Source organism: Oncorhynchus kisutch, linkage group LG29 (assembly GCF_002021735.2).
Source record: "Oncorhynchus kisutch isolate 150728-3 linkage group LG29, Okis_V2, whole genome shotgun sequence".
NCBI classification, from domain to species: domain Eukaryota; kingdom Metazoa; phylum Chordata; class Actinopteri; order Salmoniformes; family Salmonidae; genus Oncorhynchus; species Oncorhynchus kisutch.
Window position 1 is genome coordinate 22,458,444 of NC_034202.2, and position 21,147 is coordinate 22,479,590.

General features: G+C 42.4%; 1 protein-coding gene across 8 annotated transcripts in view; it reads left to right on the plus strand.

Annotated features, from left to right (window-relative positions):
• Positions 1-226: 226 nt before the first annotated feature.
• The window catches only part of LOC109873686 (protein PRRC2B), a 47,687-nt gene continuing 26,766 nt past the window's right edge, over positions 227-21,147 (plus strand). For 7 of the 8 annotated variants that reach the window (XM_031809620.1, XM_031809616.1, XM_031809622.1 and 4 more), the window contains exons 1-3: positions 227-405; positions 10,266-10,442; positions 14,130-14,307. In XM_031809620.1, coding sequence (XP_031665480.1) covers positions 10,328-10,442; positions 14,130-14,307 — 293 coding nt within the window. In that variant the 5' untranslated portion in view covers positions 227-405; positions 10,266-10,327. The remainder of the gene's footprint in view (positions 406-10,265; positions 10,443-14,129; positions 14,308-21,147) is intronic. The other variant, XM_031809618.1, reaches the window with a different exon arrangement.

Sequence of the window (21,147 nt, forward strand, 5' to 3'; positions counted from 1 at the left end):
TGCCCTGTATTCATAACACATTCTAGTTTTGAGAACAGTAAATCTATTGAGAGCAAATGTTTAATCGATGAGAAAATTAGCAGAATATCGGTCCAGTTTCAACTAGTTCCGTCCTCTCCCACTACTCGCGACTGCACTTCCTCTCACTACCATATTTGGTGGTGAGAAAACATTCTAAACGGATGCTTCAGCTTTATAGCCCCTGTGGCGTGTCTGGGTTACCCCTTCTGTCTGTGGCAAGGAATTTCATTTTCAGGCCGGGTCGGTTGCCCACCAACAACATAAGTGAACGGGAAAATAGAATAAGAATAGGCAGCACAATCGCCAGCCATCCTTTGAAGCAACGTAATCTTTCGGAAATAAATCGTCATTATTGATCACAATAAATAATAACAAGTAAAATCGGTGAGTTATGAATGTATGTGTGAACTGTTTTGCAGGGACTTCACCAACTGACCAGTTTTATTGTTGCTTTGTTCTGTGCAGCAGCCATTTTTAATCGCCTTGTCCTATAGTCATCGCCGCCTTCCGTGGTCCTGAAATTTGGCAAACTGCTAAAATAATGGTTCGTTTGTGCACTACTGTTACCTGAAAGTGAAGGGTTTCATGTGTTCTCTAAAACGCCAAATTGCTGTATTTTCTGGGATTTGTTTTTGGAATTCCAGACAGGAACTTCAGTTGATTGGCCGTCTTGAAATCGTAGCTAGCGAACGTTAGTTGCTAGACTAGCTAACTTGACATCTAGCTAAACCAGTTTGATGTCAATGTTATTATTTTGACTAAAATGTGAGTTATTATATCAATACTTAATCATGGTGGTTTTGATTAAGAACTAATGGCCATTTCAATTTGTTTCCCCACGAACTCGCAGACAAAATACGCAATCAATGTTTACATACTCAGTGATACTAGGCAGACTACCAAGCGCGTACTACTAGCTAGCTAATTCAGCAGAGATGGCTACTGTCAAATTTGACTTGTCCGTGGTTTAAACCCCTCCGAACTAATATTGCATAGGTAACAAGTATCAACAATGTTTTGCAATAGCTAGTTAGAATACGCAGAAAATGGTTAGCTAGCAAACGAATAATGGTTTAGCCACTTAACACAGCAAACAGGCCTTTGTGGTTAGGTAGCTGTGTTCCTACGTTTTTATTCTTAAATTCTGTTGCGATTAACCCGTTTTGTTTCTGATTTATTTGTATTCCCTTTGAAAATATTTGTGACTGCTAGCTTTTCTTGCATAACCACTTTAGTGCACAACCAGCTAGCTAGCAGCTAGGCTATAGAAATGTCCTTCTGTTTGTAGACTAACTCAGGGGTTCTCCAACTTTCTGGGATCGGGGACCCCTTTTGTGATAACAAATTAATCAAATACCCCCTCATAAACAAGTTGATAGAAAAATGGCATACAATAAGCAACATTTTTAAGGCCAGCCACTTGAGTCTTGGCATCAGAGAATGTTGCTGTTTTCAAGCGAAGTTCCTGCAATTAAAAAAATAACCATAAAGCAGGTTGTTATTGTTGCCGTTTCTAAGTTAATATCCGGCAATACTACACATTTTGTCATGGGGCAGAGAGATTCTTTTTAGCTTTTACGCTAATATCCTGCAATACTACACATTTTGCTACAAGGTAGAGAACTTTACACTTAAATTACACTGCATTTATGTGAAGTATTGAGTTGAAAAACTGATAATTGGTACTGTAGATACCAATATCCCTGTAATCCTACCAAGTCCATGTTGTCCAGGGTTAAGAAATTGGAGATTAATATTAGGGTCGTTTCACCAATTCTCTGCCCTTTTCAGAAGTGTAACTTGCTATAAAAAATTTTTAAAAACTTTGCATTTCACCTAATTTTAACATTATTTCATGAAGAGCATGTTCAACTTAATAAACGTGTTCCTACCTAGAGGTTAATTCAAATAAAAAACAATATAGTAAGTGCCAAATAAAATAACGAGTGATTTCTTAAATCAGCCATAGATCCTCTTGTGACAGGGGGAATGGAAGTTTTTGTGCAACAGGGAGTGGTGGCAATTGAATGGGAGCTACACAAAAAAAGTGAAATTAAAACATTTCTAGTCTGTCTATGGGTAACAGGGTTGACTTATGCTCGACCTGCTAATTTTTCCTCCGCATTTAAAAAAATGTAAAAGTTCGGGTGTCCCGACTAAAAATCTTGTCCACCAAGAGTCGTCTGTTCTTTTGAGCAATCTAGCACCCGTTGTCTCTCCTCCCTGCTGCAGCGACCACCACAGAACATCGGTGTTTATCGTCCTGACTGTGTTGCTAAAGCTGCAACATAATTACAGCCATTTCTGACTGAAAAGTCTTGCTACCGAAATCCCTAATTTGTTTCTGCAAAACTTCCCCTATTCCCTCAACACTTGCTCTCATCGCATGCACGTGACCAAAGACCTATTCGCGCGGGACTAGAGAACGCTGGCTATGTAATTATTACTAAAATGTCCGTTATTCCAGAAGACGTTTCGGACGGGATTAGGTTTTTCCAAACTGCTCACTGTAATTCTTATTTTTGTTCAATAAATTGACAGTTATGACATAAGCCTGGAGGTTTTTATTCTAGGCGTGAAGATACAGTATTTCAACATGTCCAGGTGATAGGGCCACTGGTAACTCGAGCTTGGTTTCGTCGCCATTATATTTTGAGATAGTGTGATCCGCAGTACGTCCTAAATGCCCCCCAGCCTACAAATGTCAGCTAAACGGTGCAATTGCGCTTGAGATGTGTTTTAAGGCTATGGTATTTAAAGCTATGGTTAAGAAATTGAACTTATAATTGCCAAACGTTTAGGTCAGTTGTATGCTGCTTTGCGATCTATTAACAGCAAGGGTTGCATTAAATAGGCTCTATTTTTTTACTGATGTATTTTGCAATATTCAATTCATACGCACAAAACATGTAAGCAAAAGCATTCACTGAAAGTCGATAAGCTACATGTAGGCCATACATATAGCTTATGTGCAGCATTTAGTTCAATTTATCGAATCAGTTTTTCTTGCGGAAACCACAAGCATCACCTGTCAAATGTATAAATAAACGATTTAGCAAAGGACTAGTTTTATCAGAGGACCTTGGAATTCACCAAAAAACGGTAGGTTATTCTGGCTGGAATTGTTACTCTCCTGCCATGTAAAAATGACAGATGTGGTGTTTTGTGCTTGTGCACACAATTACATTACTCGACCTCCCCCAGTGAAACTAATCCTGTCTGAATAGGGCCTGACCTATAGCATATCATAATCACATTGACAAACTCTGAACACCGTGACAGCAAGATGGATGCAGAGGATGTGACAAATAAACCTTGAACGGGGGACTGTTTACTGGCTGCTCAGGAGGTAAAGGGAAATTCAGATGGGTGGATAAAATGTGACTAGTTGTGGGAAATCCTAGGGATCAAGAAAAGGAACGTAAGGGGCATGCGCTGCGTGCATATTATGTGTGCTGAAAAGATTACAATAGCATTTTTCTGACTGGTAAAATTTAAAAAAACACAATGAATTATGAGCGTACCAGAGAGTCTTGTGAAGTTTTTTTGTTAAGCCTTTGTTACAGCAAGAACTAAAAACAGTCTCTTTCATTCGGGAATACAATTTCTGTAATGGAATGGTTTATTTGTTTCCGCTAGTTATTCAAGCCTCGCTTAACTTTTATTTAAAAACTAAAATGCTTGATTGCTTTTCAAATAATGAGTGACTCGTATGCTGTGTGATGACATGAACGAATGAATGAATGATTGATACAGTAGCCTATATAAGTATTGAAATATAGGCCTGGTTAAGTTGCCGTATTAAGACTAAAAAGCTCTTGTGCCTACAGCTCAATGGTGGTTATACAAGGCTGCTATAATAAGCCTACTAATGATAATGACATTACTTATGATCATAACAGTAAAATAATGATAAGGAGATCAAGAAAAAGGTGCATTATTAAAAATAGTTTTCTGAAAATTTGGAAGTGAAAATAGCACAGAAAAAATGTATGATAGTAGAGGCAGTTCTAATGAAAAAAAAAACTAAAGCCTTTTTTACAGCAAAGCAATGATTTTTAAAACACCGGAATTTGTGAAATTGTTTACTTGGTATGTTGCGTCAGGCTTGGTGCTCACGGAATCAGTAGGCCATTAAACAAAACTCAAACAGGCAACAGAAACAGGATCTATCTTATTTCTGTAAATACAGTGCCTTCGGAAAGTATTCAGACCCCTTAACTTTTTCAGATAAAAAAAAAATATGTTTTTTTAACGTTACAGCCTAATTCTAAAATGCATTAAATAATAACAAATTGACAGCAATCTACGCACTACCCCATAATGACAATGTCAGAGCAAAATCCAAGCCATCAGATCGAAGGAATTGTCTGTAGTGGTCTGAGACAGGGTTGTGTCGAGGCACAGATCTGGGGAAGGGTACCAAAACATTACAAATCAAATTTTCTTAGTCACATGTGCCAAATACAACGAATACACCTTACAGTGAAATGCTTACTTATGAGCCCCTAACCGACAGTGCAGTTTTAAAAAAATACAGATAAGAATAAGAGAGAGAAAAGTAACAAGTAATTAACCTGTCTAGGACTGGTGTAACCCCTTGCCAACAGCCAATGAAATTACAGGGTGCAAAATACAAATCAACAAAAATCTCTATCAAATTTCTCAAACATACAAGTATTAGGCACCATTTTAAAGATAACATTCTCATTAATCCAGCCAGTGTCTGATTTCAAAAATGCTTTACAGCGAAAGCTCCACAAACGATTGTTAGGTCACCACCAACTCACAGAAAAACCCAGCCATTATTCCAGCCAAAGAGGGGAGTCACAAATAGAGATGAAAATGAATCCCAAACCTTTGATGATCTTCATCAGATGACACTCATAGGACTTGATGTTACACAATGCATGTGTTTTGTTGGTATAAAGTTCATATTTATATCCAAAAATCGTATTTTACATTTGCGTGTTATGTTCAGTAGTTCCAAAACATGCAGTGATATTGCAGAGAGCCACATGAATTCACAGAAATACTCATTATACATGTTGATGAGTGTTATGCATGGAACTTTAGATACACCTTTCCTTAATGCAACAGCTGTGTCAGATTTCAAACAACTTTACGGTAAAAGCATAATCTGAGAACAGCGCTCAGAGCCCAAACCAGCCAAAATAAATATCCGCCATGTTGCGTAGTCAACATTAGTCATAAATAGCATTATAAATATTCACTTACCTTTGATCTTCATCAGAATGCACTCCCAGGAATCTCAGTTCCACAATAAATGTTTGTTTTGTTCGATAATGTCCATCATTTATGTCCAAATAGCTTCTTTTGTTAGGGCGTTTGGTAAACAAATCCAAAAGCGCGTTCAGGTCCAGTCGGACAAAAAGTTATGTTACAGGTCGAAGAAACGTGTCAAACTAAGTATAGAATCAATCTTTAGGATGTTTTTATCATAAATGTTCTGTAATGTTCCAACTGGAGAATTCCATTGTCTGTAGAAAAGCAATGGAATGAGAGACACCTCTAATGTGAAATGCGCGTGACTGAAAATGAGGCTGCTGGCAGACCCCTTAGTCAAACAGCTCCCATCCAACCCCCCTTCACAGGAGAAGCCTGAACAATGTTCTGAAGATGGTTGACATCTAGTGGAAGTCTTAGGAAGTGCAAAATAACCCATATCCCACTGTGTATTCGATAGGGGCTGAGTTCAAAAACGACAAACCTCAGATTTCCCACTTCCTCTGGATTTTTTCTCAGGTTTTTGCCTGCCATATGAGTTCTGTTATACTCACAGACATTCAAACAGTTTTTTCTGTCCAATACTAATAATAATATGCATATATTAGCATCTGGGACTGAGTATGAGGCCGTTCACTCTGGGCACGCTATTCATCCAAAAGTGAAAATGCTGCCCCCTATCTCAAAGAAGTTAAAGAGCAGCAGTAAAAAATAACTATATATACACAGGGGGGTGCCGGTACAGAGTCAATGTGCGGGGGCACCCGTTAGTTGAGGTAGTATGTACATGTAGGTAACGTTAATTAAAGTGACAATGCATAGATGACAACAGAGTGGCAGTGGTGTGGGGGGGAAGGCAGGCAATGCGAGTAGTCTGGGTAGCCATTTGACTCGATGTTCAGGAGTCTTATGGCTTGGGGGTAGAAGCTGTTTAGAAGTATTTTGGACCTAGACGTAGCGCCCCAGTACCGCTTGCCGTGTGGTAGCAAAGAGAACGGTCTATGACTAGAGTGGCTGGAGTCTTTGACCGTTTTTAGGGCCTTCCTCTGACACCGCCTGGTATAGAGGTCCTGGATGGCAGGTAGCTTGGCCCCAGTGATGTACTGGGTCGTTCACACTATCCTCTGTAGTGCCTTGCGGTCAGGCCGAGCAGTTGCCATACCAGGCAGTGATGCAACCAGTGCTCTTGATGGTGCAGCTGTAGAACCTTTTGAGGATCTGAGGACCCATGCCAAATCTTTTCAGTCTGCTGAGGGGGAATAGGTTTTTGTCGTGCCCGGTTCACGACTGTCATGGTGTGCTTGGACCATGTTAGTTTGTTGGTTATGTGGACACCAAGGAACTTGAAGCTCTCAACCTGCTCCACTGCAGCCCCGTCGATGAGAATGGTGGCGTGCTCAGTCCTTTTTTTTTCCTGTCGTCCACAATCATCACCTTTGTCTTGATCAGGGTTAGGGAGAGGTTGTTGTCCTGGCACCACACGGCCAGGTCTCTGACCGCCTCCCTATAGGCTGTCTCGTTGTTGTCGGGGATCAGGCCTACCACTGTTGTCATCAGATAATTTAATGGTGGTGTTGGAGTCATGCCTGGCCATGCAGTCATGAGTGAACAGGGAGTACAGGAGGTGGCGGAGCACGCACCCCTGAGAGACCCCCGTGTTGAGGATCAGCGTGGCAGATGTGTTGTTACCTACCCTTACCACCTGGGGGTGGCCCGTTAGAATCCAGTTGCAAAGGGAGGTGTTTAGTCTCAGGGTCCTTAGCTTATTGATGAGCTTTGAGGGCACTATGGTGTTCAACACTGAGCTGTAGTCAATGAATAGCCTCTGAAAGGGCAGTGTGGAGTGCAATAGAGATTGCATCTGTGGCTCTGTTGGGGCAGTATGCAAATTGGAGTGGGTCTAGGGTTTCTGGGATGATGCTGTTGATGTGAGCCATGACCTGCCTTTCAAAGCACTTCATGGCTAGAGACGTGAGTGCTACGGGTCGGTAGTCATTTAGGCAGGTTACCTTAGTGTTCTTGTGCACAGGCACGATGGTGGTCTGTTTAAAACATGTTGGTATTACAGACTGGGACAGGGAGAGGTTGAAAATGTCAGTGAAGACACTTGCTAGTTGGTCAGTGCATGCTTGCAGTACACGTTCTGGTAATCCGTCTCACCCTATGGCCTTGTGAATGTTGACCTGTCTATAAAGATCTTATTCACAGCGGCTGCGGAGAACGTGATCACACAGTCTTCCGGTACAGCTGGTGCTCTCATGCATGTTTTAGTGTTATTTGCCTCGAAGCGAGCATAAAAGTAGTTTAGCTTGTCTGGTAGGCTCGTGTCACTGGGCAGCTCTCGGCTGTGCATCCCTTCAGTCTGTAATGGTTTGCAGGCCCTGCCACATCCGACAAGCTTCGGAGCCGGTGTGATACGACTCTTTGTCCTGTATTGATGTTTTGCCGGTTTGATGGGTCTTCAGAGGGCATAGCGGGATTCTTATAAACTTATAAACTTCCTGGTTAGAGTCCTGCTCCTTGAAAGCGTCAGCTCTAGGTTTTTAGCTTATTGCAGATGCTGCCTGTAATCCATGTCTTCTGGGTGGGGTATGTATGTACGGTCACTGGGGGGGATGTCATCAATGCACATATTGTTGAAGCCAATGACAGATGTGGTGTACTCATCAATGCCATTGGAGGAATCCCGGAACATATTCCCGTCTGTGCTAGCAAAACAATCCTGTAGCTTAGCATCTGCTTCATCTGACTATTTTTTTATTGATCTGGTTACTGGTGCTTCGTGCTTTAATTTTAGCTTGTAAGCAGGATTCAGGAGGATGGAATTATGGTCAGATTTGCCAAATGGAGGGTGAGGGAGAGGTTTGAATGCATCTCTGTGTGGAGTATAGGTGGTCCAGAGTTCTTTTCCCCCTGGTTGCACATTTTAACATTTACGAAGCATTGAAGGTCCCCAAGAACACAGTGGCCTCCATTCTTAAATTGAAGAAGTTTGGAACTACCAAGACTCTCCTAGAGCTGGTTGCCTGGCCAAACTGAGCAATCGTGGGGAGAAGGGCCTTTGTCAGGGAGGTGACCAAGAACCCGATGGTCACTCTGGTAGAGCTCTGGAGTTGCTCTGTAGAGATAGGAGAACCTTCCAGAAGGACAACCTTCTCTGCATTTTTCCACCATTGACTTTTATAGTAGTGGCCAGGCAGAAGCCACTCCTCAGTAAAAGGCACAAGAAAGCCCGCTTGGAGTTTGCCAAAAGTCGCCCAAAGACTCACAGACTATGAGAAACAAGATTATATTGTCTGATGAAACCAATATTGAACCCTTTGACCTGGATGCCAAGTATCATGTCTGGAGGAAACCTGGCACCATCCCTACGGTGAAGCATGGTTGTGGCAGAATCATGCTGTGGCAATGTTTTTCAGCGGCAGGGACTGGGAGACTAGTCAGGATCGAGGCAAAGATGCACAGCCTGGAGTACAGAAATCCTTGTTGAAAACCTGCTCCAGAGCTCTCAGGAACTCAGACTGGGGCAAAGGTTCACCTTCCAACAGGACAACAACTCTAAGCACACAGCCAAGACAACACAGGTGTGGCTTTAGGACACACTCTGAATGTCCTTGAGTGGCCCGGACTTAAACCGTGCAGCAATGCTCTCCATCCAACCTGATGGCTTGAGAGGATCTGCAGAGAAGAATGGGAGTAACGCCCCAAATACAGGTGTGCCAAGCTTGTAGCGTCATACCCAAGGAGACTTGAGGCTTTAATCCCTCTCAAAGGTGCTTCAACAAAGTACTGAGTAAAGGGTCTGAATACTTATGTAAATGTGATGTTCCAGTGTATTTCTTTTAATACATTTGCAAAAATGTCTAAACCTGCTTTTGCTTTGTCTTTATGGGGTAATCAATTTTAGAACAAGGCTTCAACCTAACAAAATGCTGCTGCCTCGGCGCATTGTTCTCAACACAAGGTTAACTTTGTTTCTGAACAGCACACAGTGACCACTATCCAACACGGGAGAAACACACTTGCTATAAAATATATTTCTTTATTAGTGTTACTCCATTTTTCTTATGTAATATCACCATATACAATTTCAGTAGCATATGTCTTAGACTGATAGACTGTGCCTCCGTAATGGATCAGTCAACTCCGACCAAAGCCAATCAGACGGGTGTCTTGTACACCATGATACTTTTTTCTATTTAATAAAAAATAAAAATAAATGTTTTGCTACTCGGGCAAAAGAAATCTTGGTCGACCAAACAATCGACCAGTCGACTAATAGGTCAGCCTTAATAGGAAGGAATGGGGTAGATCAGACACATTTCTCAAATGTTCAGAAAATGTTCATTGCAAAAATATCACCGTAACTGCAGTGCACTCGTTGAGCACTGTATTGAGATGATGCGACGTCAGTGTTTTCCCTATATTCATTTAGTAGCTGCAAAGAAATATGACCCAAGTAGCAATGCTGATTCCTTTAGTGGGTTTCATGTAATGTTAAGTTACTTTTATAAGAGGTAGTAGCATCAATGTCTGGTTGGTCAGTCAGACCACTCTGCAGGCCTACCGGTATTTGAAGATTCTGAAGGTTCTTTCTGAAGGTTCTTTCACATAGGGTAAGACTGTTTCCAGTTCACAATTTACAATAGGCCTCGTCACAGTTAGGGCCAGCGATACTCGTTAGTATCGTGTCAAGGAAACAATAAAAAGCCAGGAGACCGCTTAACAACTAAACTGATTAAATTTCCACCTTACTATTTGCATTGAACCCCCCCCCTTTGTTTTTATACTGCTGCTACTCGCTGTTTATCCACGCATAGATACTTTACAAATGACCTCAATTAACCTAAACATTGCATTTGGGTAATTGAATTAAGATTGGTATGTTGACTTTTTTTTGTCACACTTTAGAATAGATTGAATAGTAATATTACGTTCTTTCCAATTCTAAGCTGGTGTGGCTTGTGTGCTAACAGTTTCCTCTTTTTTCTCTTCAGTAAAAGAAGGCACAGCAAGAGGCGCATAGAAACATTTCCATACTCGATGACATTACATCGCAATGTCCGATCGTTTGGGGCAAATAACCAAGTCCAAGGATGGGAAAAGCAAGTATTCCTCACTCAGCCTATTTGATAAGTACAAGGGAAAGTCTATAGAAACTCATAAAACCGCAGGTAAGTCATTGTCCATTCTTTTTCAAGTACTTCTGTGCAGACCTGGGTTCAAATACATCTGTATTTGTTACTTAAAGACCCCCATCATCTCTATTTCAACTTAATTTCTGTCCTATAGTGGAAATTCTCATTCACAAATTGGGGGTGGGAACGCTGTGGTGATTTCCACATGGCGTGGAGAAATAACAACAGAGCACTAACTTCTGTCAGTGTAGCTAGCTAGCATGCTAACCTTATCTAGCAAGCAAGTATATTTTGTTGCTACACCCTATTCAAAGAATTAGCTGTCTAGGCTGTGACTGATTCTGGAGCTGGATTTGTCATAAGCATTTAGGGAAAACTTAGCCACAGATGTCTAGGGGAAACCAGTATCTTTGACTTTGTTTTGGCATCTTCCATAAATTGTGGACGGGAAACTGCCATGGAAATAGAAAGAATAAGATGAAGCTCTGGTAATAGGGATATTCGAACTGTTGAATGGTTTGGACTACACGTTTTTCTACATTGTAATGGTCACAGTGCATCCTTGGCTGCTGGCAGGCTATCCGGCTGCGCTTCAGCAATGCCAAGTTAGGGGAAAGTGAAATGATGGGCTACAATGGCTTTGCTCATGATGAACGTTGCAAATGATATGTAACAACACCCTGAGCACATCAGATGTGAAAATAAACACCAATACAAATGTAACAACAGCACAAAATAGAAACACATTTGTGGAATTTTCGTTATGAGATAGACACTTGTGTTTTCTAGCTGCACCAATCCAGTGGACTGTGGTCAAAACCATTCATTTAGGGGGAGTGGGGTTCCAAAATGCAATCATTGCACATGCAATTTTTTATAAAAAAATTGTATTTAAAAAATGTACCCCCTTTTTCTTCACAATTTCGTGGTATCCAATTGTTAATAGTTACTGTCTTGTCTCATCGCTACAACTCCCATATGGGCTTGGGAGAGATGAAGGTCGAGAGCCATGCGTCCCCCGAAACACAACCCAACCAAGCCGCACTGCTTCTTAACACCGCGTGCATCCAACCCGGAAGCCAGCCGCACCAATGTCGGAGGAAACACCGTACACCTAGCGACCTGTCAGCGTGCACTGCGCCCGGCCCGCCAAAGGAGTTGCTAGTGCACGATGAGACAAGGATATCCCTACCGGCCAAACCCTCCCTAACCCGGATGACGCTAGGCCAATTGTACGTCGCCCCATGGACCTCCAGGTCACGGCCGGCTGAGTCTGGTGGCACAGCTAGCACTGCGATGCAGTGCCTTGGATCACTGCGCCACCCGGGAGGCCTTCACATGCAATTTTACAATGTTAAAATGGTTATATATATTTTTTTTCATACAGACTAGCTTAAAAATAAGTGAAGCTTGACTAATTATCTAATGCCTTATGATAATTTGATGGTTAAACGTGGAGGTTCAGCAAGTTTCACGGCTATGAGACCGATGATACTTTTACATACAAGAACAAAATATTTAATTTGACATTTATTTAGCTCATCTGCACTTGATCTACTGACCGCTACGATCTACCTTCTGAGCAGGTCCTACAATGTGGGTCCTAACCCTACTGTCAGGGCGGTGTCCGCTACCCATATCGCCTGGGAGCAGGGCTCGGAGCCACCCTCATGAGAGATGTTCCTGTCTCCTTGGTCAACTTCCTGCTGTTCACCCACCTCCACTGGCTGGGCCAGCCCTCTCGAGATGAATCGGCACCCTTTTACTGGGCCTTACTCTTTGTCTGGCTGGCTCTACTGCAGCTGTGACAGTCAATCCTTGTGATGTTGTGAAAACGAGATTGCAATCTCTGAGCAAAGGGGCGAAGAGGAGAGTTACAACAGTGTGGTTGACTGTCAGTAAGATCATACGTAAGGAGGGTCCCTTCTGCCTTCCTGAAGGGAACAGGCTGCAGGGTGCTGGTCCTCGCTCCTCTTTTCAGCAATGTCCTGGTTATGTATGTTATTGGCGTCGGAGAGTTCATCCTGGACCATTCACCTTTCAACTAATTGTCTGCATGAGACGACCAACCCAGCCTGGCTGTGCATGGGACTTTCGCATGTCGGATGATGATGTATCTCCGCAAATGACTGGCAGCTTTACATCCAATATATGTTACAGATTAAAATACACAATTGTTGACATGTCAGAGCTTTGGAGCCAAGAAAAGACAGAAAAAAACATTATGTAGTATGGTCTTCCTGTATGGTCTAACGGCTGCACTGCGCTTTCTCCAAGTGGGTTGCTGGCTTATTTCGTGGGCTGGGACCAATGTTTGTGCAGATGTCAGTTTTCAGAACTGGGGACGGAGAAGTGTAGCAGTAATGCTGGCTGGGGAGTCCCCTGGTTTCCTCTGTGGGAGAGGTGGGGACCACTTTAACTAACAACTGAAGTCTTTTTCACGCTGTTATTTCATTCATTCATTAGCTGGAATTATTTTTTTCTTCATTTAATCTGATTCGCACATGTGACTTGTTAATTTCACTGTGGACAACTGAGGCCAAATGGCAGTCTCTGCTGTAACCAAGAAACTTGATCTTGCCACTTAGCTAGCAAGTTGGCAAATGAAGTGCCAAAATGTTTACTTCTAAGCAGTGGCATAGGCATGTGCGCACCCCACAAAAAAAATGCATATTTAAAATCCTACCACTGAAGCCTAATTGTGTTATATCCTAAATACTTCATTCATATTTTGCAGTATATATATACAGTAGGGTTGTGGCTTGTTCTCATTGTCCACTTTTCTTTCGGGCTAAAGACGGTAGGTCAAGAGATTAGTTTATGGTCGTTATTTAGTTTCTTTTGTATTAATGACATGCCCCTAAATGTAATGCAAATTGTTTTGTATTAGCCTTAACTGAGTGGCTTGGCAGTTCTCTCACTACGATGACGCGATCCTGTATCAGGACTGACTGAGCCTTTCTGCTATAAACAAAAAAGTGGAGGTGCAAAAACACAAGTTTGCCCCCCATTTTAATTAGCTCCATGGCTCGGGTGGCCAAGTGAATGCTACTGCGAAATGCTGTTTGGCTCAGCCAAAAATTATCTATTATATTGCTCAGTTGTAACTCAAAGACTAACTTTGCAGGTGTTTCTGATTTTAATAAACAATGCCATGCTGGTGGGTGGTAATGTTCAATTAAAACCCAGCCCTGAAAAGAAACGCAGACTGAAAAGTATTAGCACGTGATATCATAGGTGAGAAACGCTGCATTGGCACGGAAAATATCTGAAGTTACCACTTTGGATCTTCCAATTTAACCCCAAATATATCATACTTTGACTAAAATTATTACTTATTGACTTAAATTGTTTTGTAAGCTATAGGCATAGTCTTTCACCGAGAGAGGGAAATGTGTATTTGAGTACTTTCAAATATGTCACAAATCAACTACTAACATGGGAGTGTATTTCCAAATGCATTCCAATATTCAACTACTTGTCTTTTTAAATTAAATATGTTTCAATACTTCAAAATGTATGTTCAAGCAATTAAGATATTTAAACCCAGGTCTGCTTCTGTGTTTTAAACTCATATATGCAAGGATTTGATTTGACTTGGCTCATGAAGGTTGACCAATACAAAACATTTGCAAAGAGCTTTATTACCACCTCTATCCTTCCCCCTGTCTGTGTCCACTCTTACTCCCACTCTCCATCTTTCTCCTCCCCTCTTCCTCCCAGCAGTTCCGCGACATGGCTTACAGAGTCTTGGCAAAGTGGCCGCAGCCCGGCGCATGCCCCCACCCGCTCACCTGCCGAGCCTGAAGTCTGAGAACAAAGGAAACGACCCCAACGTGATTATCGTGCCCAAAGACGGAACAGGATGGGCAAACAAGCAGGAACAACCCGATCAAAAGAGGTGGGTGAGAGCCCGGGATGGACCCTGGCAAAGGTCTGACTAACCGATTTAATGCAGTTACATCCAACTGTTTCTTGGAGATTGAACATCTGTAGACACAGCACTTTTGCCATTTCAATCAGCAACTGATGTACACTGAACAAAAATATAAACATAACAATTTCTAACATTTTACTCAGTTACAATTTATATAAGCAAACCAGTCAATTGAAATAAATTCAATAGGCCCTAATCTATAGATTTTACATGGCTGGGAATACAGATGGTCACCGATACCTTTTTATAAAAAAGGTAGTGGCGTGGATCAGGAAACCAGTCAGTATCTGGTTTGATGACAATTTGCCTCGTGTAGTGCAGCACATCTCCTTCGCATAGAGTTGATCAGGCTGTTGACTGTGGCCCGTGGAATGTTGTCTGACTCTTCAATGGCTGTACGAAGTTGCTGGATATTAGCGGGAAGTGGAAAAAGTAGTTGTACACCATCGATCCAGAGCATCCAAAACATGCTCATTGGGTGACAGGCTATGGAAGAACTACGACTTTTTCAGCTTCCAGGAATTGGCTGTTGAAGATGAGCATTTGCCCACTGAAGTCAGTTACGACGCCGAACTGCAATCAGGTCAAGACCCTAGTGAGGATGAAGAGTACTCAGATGAGCTTCTCTGAGACTGTTTCTGACAGAAAATCTTTGGTTGTGCAAGACCAGAGTTTCATCAGCTGTCCGAGTGGCTGGTCTCAGATGATCCCGCAGGTGAAGAAGCCGGATGTGGAGGTATTGGGTTGGCATGGTTACACGTGGTGTGCGGTTGTGACACCGGTTGATATACTGCCAAATTAACGTTGGCGGCGGTTTATGGTATAGAAATTTATATCAATTATCTGGTCAAATCTCTGGTGGACATTGCTACAGTCAGCATGCCACAATTGCATGCTCCCTCAACTTGAGACATGTGACAAATGCATATTTTTAGAGTGGCCTTTTATTATTCCCAGCACACAGTGCACCTATGTAATGATCATGCTGTTTAATCAGCTTCTTGATATGCCACACCAGTCAGGTGGATGGATTATCTTGCCAAAGGAGAAATGCTCACTAAAGTTGTGCACAAACTTTCAGCACAATGTTTTTGTGCGTATGGATAATTTCTGGGATGTCAGATCATGAAACATGGGACCAACACTATTCATGCGTTTTTGTATTTTTGTTCAGTATAGATTGAAGAAACCAAAACAATATGAAAGTGATACATCTCTTTCAAGGTGGGAAATTAAATTTTTGGTACACCAGCCACAGGTAGCATAAATAAATAAAAATCTAACAGCCACTCAAATGTTCTCCCATTATTACACCAAAAATCACGATCGTATGAGTACGCTTTGTTTCTAAAAACAAATGTATTACTAGTAAGAAGTAATGGGGTGTATATTGCTCAATTGAATTTTTTGTGACTAGTCTTTTTAACCAATGTTAAAATAAATTTAGATACAATAGTAAAAAGTTAAAGTTCTGCCACTGAACATCAAGAATTAACAAATTGGCTGCCCTGTCACAAAATGCTGAGTGATGAGGCTCATTTATTATCATTATTATTAGTTCAGGAGGGCTCACATGCTGAATTTTTTTGTAAGTACAAAAGTTGATATTTAGGAGCACAATGAAATTGTTTTTTTTTAATGATTAGAAATTAATACACGTTTTTTGGACTGTTCGAGGCATAATTTATCCCCAAATATTTGAGTCATTAGATGAGACAATGTTCAGCTTCCCCTTTAAGGGGTGGGCCATTACCGTGGTAACGGCACTCCTCGGTAATGTCTGCAGAAAATGTCTGCTGGTAGCTCAAACTAATATTGAAAAACCTAGCATGTGAAAAAAGCGATGTAACTAGCCAAGATACACGAGGACAAAGTCTCACTGTAGTAGTGTTTCAGGTCTTGTGCTTTGTAATTTAAACTGTTCCCATATGCTGTGACTACCTGCGAACGTGGCTGGTGAAAGACATTCTTACCCAGCAATGCCAAAAATCTACCCAAATTTGGCGGGTGTTCCATTTCCCACCGTGGTCTATTTTACCAACCAATTTCTCGTTTTGTAGGCTAAGAATGAGCCTACAAAAAATGTGGCTTTATAACGCGGACAATTAAGATCTAGCTTTAAGTGAAGTTACTTACCATATGTCGGTTTTCAACATAGTTAATGGCCAAGAAGAAGCACAAAGCCAAAGCCCAACCGTTTGGGGGCGGAGCTAGCATGTTGGAGTGAACAGCTGTGTTTGAGAGGCTCCTGCAACTTTTTTGCGAAATAATCTAATTTAACCTACTTTATGGCACTTTTTACAACAAATGTTTCTTTTCAATACAAGATTGTAATTTTTATATTAAAATGCTGAGTAATAAGCGACCAAAGGACAATAAATCCACAGCGGAGGCCTACTCCCCACTAAACAACGAGACGGACATGGCGTAAGGCACATGCAACAATGTGACACTTACAGAACTTGCCCAGGCTTTGGGGGAGCTACGTGTTGCTATAGCTGAGGATCTTAAGGCCACTATTGCTGAACTGGACACCAAAATCGAGAGCATCATTCGAACGGTCTCTTCGCATGGCCAGAGTATTGTGGACCTTGAGAAAGCTTTTGAATTCAACGCTGGTAGGATCGACGAGTTAGAGAAGCTATGCACGTCATTGCAGGATAGTGTGCAGAGGCATTCTGTGAAAGTGGTGGACCTGGAGGGCCGATCCAGACGTAATAACCTTCGCGTTGTTGGTCTGGCAGAGGGGGTGGAGGCGGGCTCTCGCCCCACCAACTTCTTCGCCAAGCTATTGAAGGATGCAATGCGATCGGATGTTTTGGCTTCGGATCCCCAGCTGAACCGTGCACATCACTCCCTTGTCCCAGTGCCTGGACCGGGCCAACGTCCTCGCCCAGTAATCATCTGTTGTCACAGTTTCAAGACCAAGGATCTTATCCTGCGTGAAGCTCGAATGAGGGGCAACCTGTCGCATAAAGGGCACCCGTTCCATGTCTATGAGGATTATGCGCCCGATGTGGCAAAGCATCGCGCCGACTACAGAGATGTCATGACTAAACTCTACAAACTCCATCTTCGCTCAGCCTTCCTCTTCCCTGCAAGACTAAGAATTACCCTGCCTTCCGGTGAGAAGATTTGGCTCTCCTCGGTTTTGGACGCAGAGAAGTTTATCCGGGAATATACGACCAATCCCCTGTACAGGTTAGAGTGCCTTGTCATTGTGTGTTAGGGTCTGCTCATGGACTCGAATCCATACTATACCATAATGGGTGAAACCGTATTAAACGGGCTCAACAAGGGCTACCGAACATGTAAGACGCTGAGCCAACCAATGGATGGCGGTCAGAGCTCTCATTTAACGTTAAATTAACTTTCATCCCGGCTGTGCTCAGAGCGATGCATATTTTTACTTCCAGGTTTGATCACTGATGCCTTCGGATGGATATACTTATATTCCCCCATTTTTGTTTTGTTTCGTTATTTATTTTACAATCATTACATTATTCTTATTACCATACCATTTATTTATTGCTTGCAGGGGACTGGGGGGGATGGTTGGGAAGGGGCAGACGCAGACACCTGGTTAGCAAGTTGATGTTTTGTGCCGTTCTGCCTTTGTCTAGCCGTGGGCCGCTCTCCCGACTAGATTCCCACCAGCCCTCTGTAGTGCTTATGGCTGTGTAGGTGTGCGTACATATAATTACTATTTGTACTTTATTACTATTTTCTCTTAGCATTTTAGTATTATGTATGTGTATATTTTAAATCAGTGTAGATTGTTATTCTGGGGTATGAATGTTTGTATGTGTATATGTGCATATGGATGTATATACATATCTTTAAAAAATATATGCATTTTTTGTGTGGGTATGTATGTACGTGTATGTTTGTGTGTGTGTGTGTGTGTATATATATATATAGATAGATATTTAATCTTAAAAAGGAAATATGTGTATATATACTGCTCAAAAAAATAAAGGGAACACTTAAACAACACAATGTAACTCCAAGTCAATCACACTTCTGTGAAATCAAACTGTCCACTTAGGAAGCAACACTGATTGACAATAAATTTCACATGCTGTTGTGCAAATGCAATAGACAACAGGTGGAAATTATAGGCAATTAGCAAGACACCCCCAATAAAGGAGTGGTTCTGCAGGTGGTAACCACAGACCACTTCTCAGTTCCTATGTTTCCTGGCTGATGTTTTGGTCACTTGAATGCTGTCGGTGCTTTCACTCTAGTGGTAGCATGAGACGGAGTCTACAACCCACACAAGTGGCTCAGGTAGTGCAGCTCATCCAGAATGGAACATCAATGCGAGCTGTTGCAAGAAGTTTTGCTGTGTCTGTCAGCGTAGTGTCCAGAACATTGAGGCGCTACCAGGAGATGTGGAGGAGGCCGTAGGAGGGCAACAACCCAGCAGCAGGACCGCTACCTCCGCCTTTGTGCAAGGAGGAGCAGGAGGAGCACTGCCAGAGCCCTGCAAAATGACCTCCAGCAGGCCACAAATGTGCATGTGTCTGCTCAAACGGTCAGGAACAGACTCCATGAGGGTGGTATGAGGGCCCGACGTCCACAGGTGGGGGTTGTGCTTACAGTCCAACACCGGGCAGGACGTTTGGCATTTGCCAGAGAACACCAAGATTGGCAAATTCGCCACTGGCGCCCTGTGCTCTTCACAGATGAAAACCGGTTCACATGTGACATGTGACAGGCGTGACAGTCTGGCGACGCCGTGGAGAACGTTCTGCTGCCTGCAACATCCTCCAGCATGACCGGTTTGGCGGTGGGTCAGTCATGGTGTGGGGTGGCATTTCTTTGGGGAGCCGCACAGCCCTCCATGTGCTCGCCAGAGATAGCCTGACTGCCATTAGGTACCGAGATGAGATCCTCAGACCCCTTGTGAGACCATATGCTGGTGCGGTTGGCCCTGGGTTCCTCCTAATGCTAGACCTCATGTGGCTGGAGTGTGTCAGCAGTTCCTGCAAGAGGAAGGCATTGATGCTATGGACTGGCCCGCCCGTTCCCCAGACCTGAATCCAATTGAGCACATCTGGGACATCATGTCTCGCTCCATCCACCAACGTCACGTTGCACCACAGACTGTCCAGGAGTTGGCGGATGCTTTAGTCCAGGTCTGGGAGGAGATCCCTCAGGAGACCATCCGCCACCTCATCAGGAGCATGCCCAGGCGTTGTAGGGAGGTCATACAGGCACGTGGAGGCCACACACACTACTGAGCCTCATTTTGACTTGTTTTAAGGACATTACATCAAAGTTGGATCAGCCTGTAGTGTGGTTTTCCACTTTCATTTTGAGTGTGACTCCAAATCCAGACCTCCATGGGTTGATAAATTTGACTTGCATTGATAATTTGTGTGATTTAGTTGTCAGCACATTCAACTATGTAAAGAAGAAACTATTTAATAAGTATTTCATTCATTCAGATCTAGGATGTGTTATTTTAGTGTTCCCTTTATTTTTTTGAGCAGTGTATGTGTGTGTGTGTGTGTATATACAGTGGGGCAAAAAAGTATTTAGTCAGCCACCAAGTTCTCCCACTTAAAAAGATGAGAGGCCTGTAATTTTCATCATAGGTACACTTTAACTATGACAGACAAAGTTAGGAGAAAAATCCAGAAAATCACATTGTATGATTTTTTTATGAATTTATTTGCAAGTTATGGTGGAAAATTTAAGTATTTGGTCACCTACAAACAAGCAAGATTTCAGGCTCTCACAGACCTGTAACTTCTTTAAGAGGCTCCTCTGTCCTCTACTTGTTATCTGTATTAATGGCACCTGTTTGAACTTGTTATCAGTATAAAAGACACCTGTCCACAACCTCAAACAGTCACACTCCAAACTCTACTATGGCCAAGGCCAAAGAGCTGTCAAAGGACACCAGAAACAAAATTGTAGACCTGCACCAGGCTGGAAAGACTGAATCTGCAATAGGTAAGCAGCTTGGTTTGAAGAAATCAACTGTGGGAGCAATTATTAGGAAATGGAAGACATACAAGACCACTGATAATCTCCCTCGATCTGGGGCTCCACGCAAAATCTCACCCCGTGGGGTCAAAATGATCACAAGAACGGTGAGCAAAAATCCCAGAACCACACGGGGTGGCCCAGTGAATGACCTGCAGAGAGCTGGGACCAAAGTAACAAAGCCTACCATCAGTAACACATTATTGTGGGAAACACTGAAGGCTTATCTGAGAGGCTGTATCATCTCCTTTCAGGCTGCCAGGACTAGGCAAACCGAGGACAACTGGAAGATCTGGAGGGCTAAATTCACTTACTGGATAGGGAGAATGCTAGCCATCCATCTATGGAGAAACATAAACAATTTTACCTCTTTAAAATTAGAATATAATCAGATTCTCTCAGCTAAAATTGCTAAATCTTTTCTCTATGCCAAGCAAATATATTTTGAGTTTGGTGACAAACCATACAAATGACTTGCCAGACAACTTTAAAAAAATGTGAGTGACCGAATTATTCACAAAGTTAAATCTGCATCTGGGGAATTACTCTCCTCCCCAAAAACATCAATGACAGATTCTGTCAGTTTTATGAGAGACTATATACATCTAAAGCGGATCCTAACCCCTTAATTATGCAAACATTTTTGGAGGACTATAATCTTCCTGCCCTGAACCAGGAAGATTCTAACTTCCTGAATAAGGAAATATCTCTTGATGAAATTCGAGAAACAATTAAATCTCTAAAGAGTGGCAAGACCCCGGGCTCAGATGGATACCCTGGATTAATTCTATAAAACATTCAGCAACA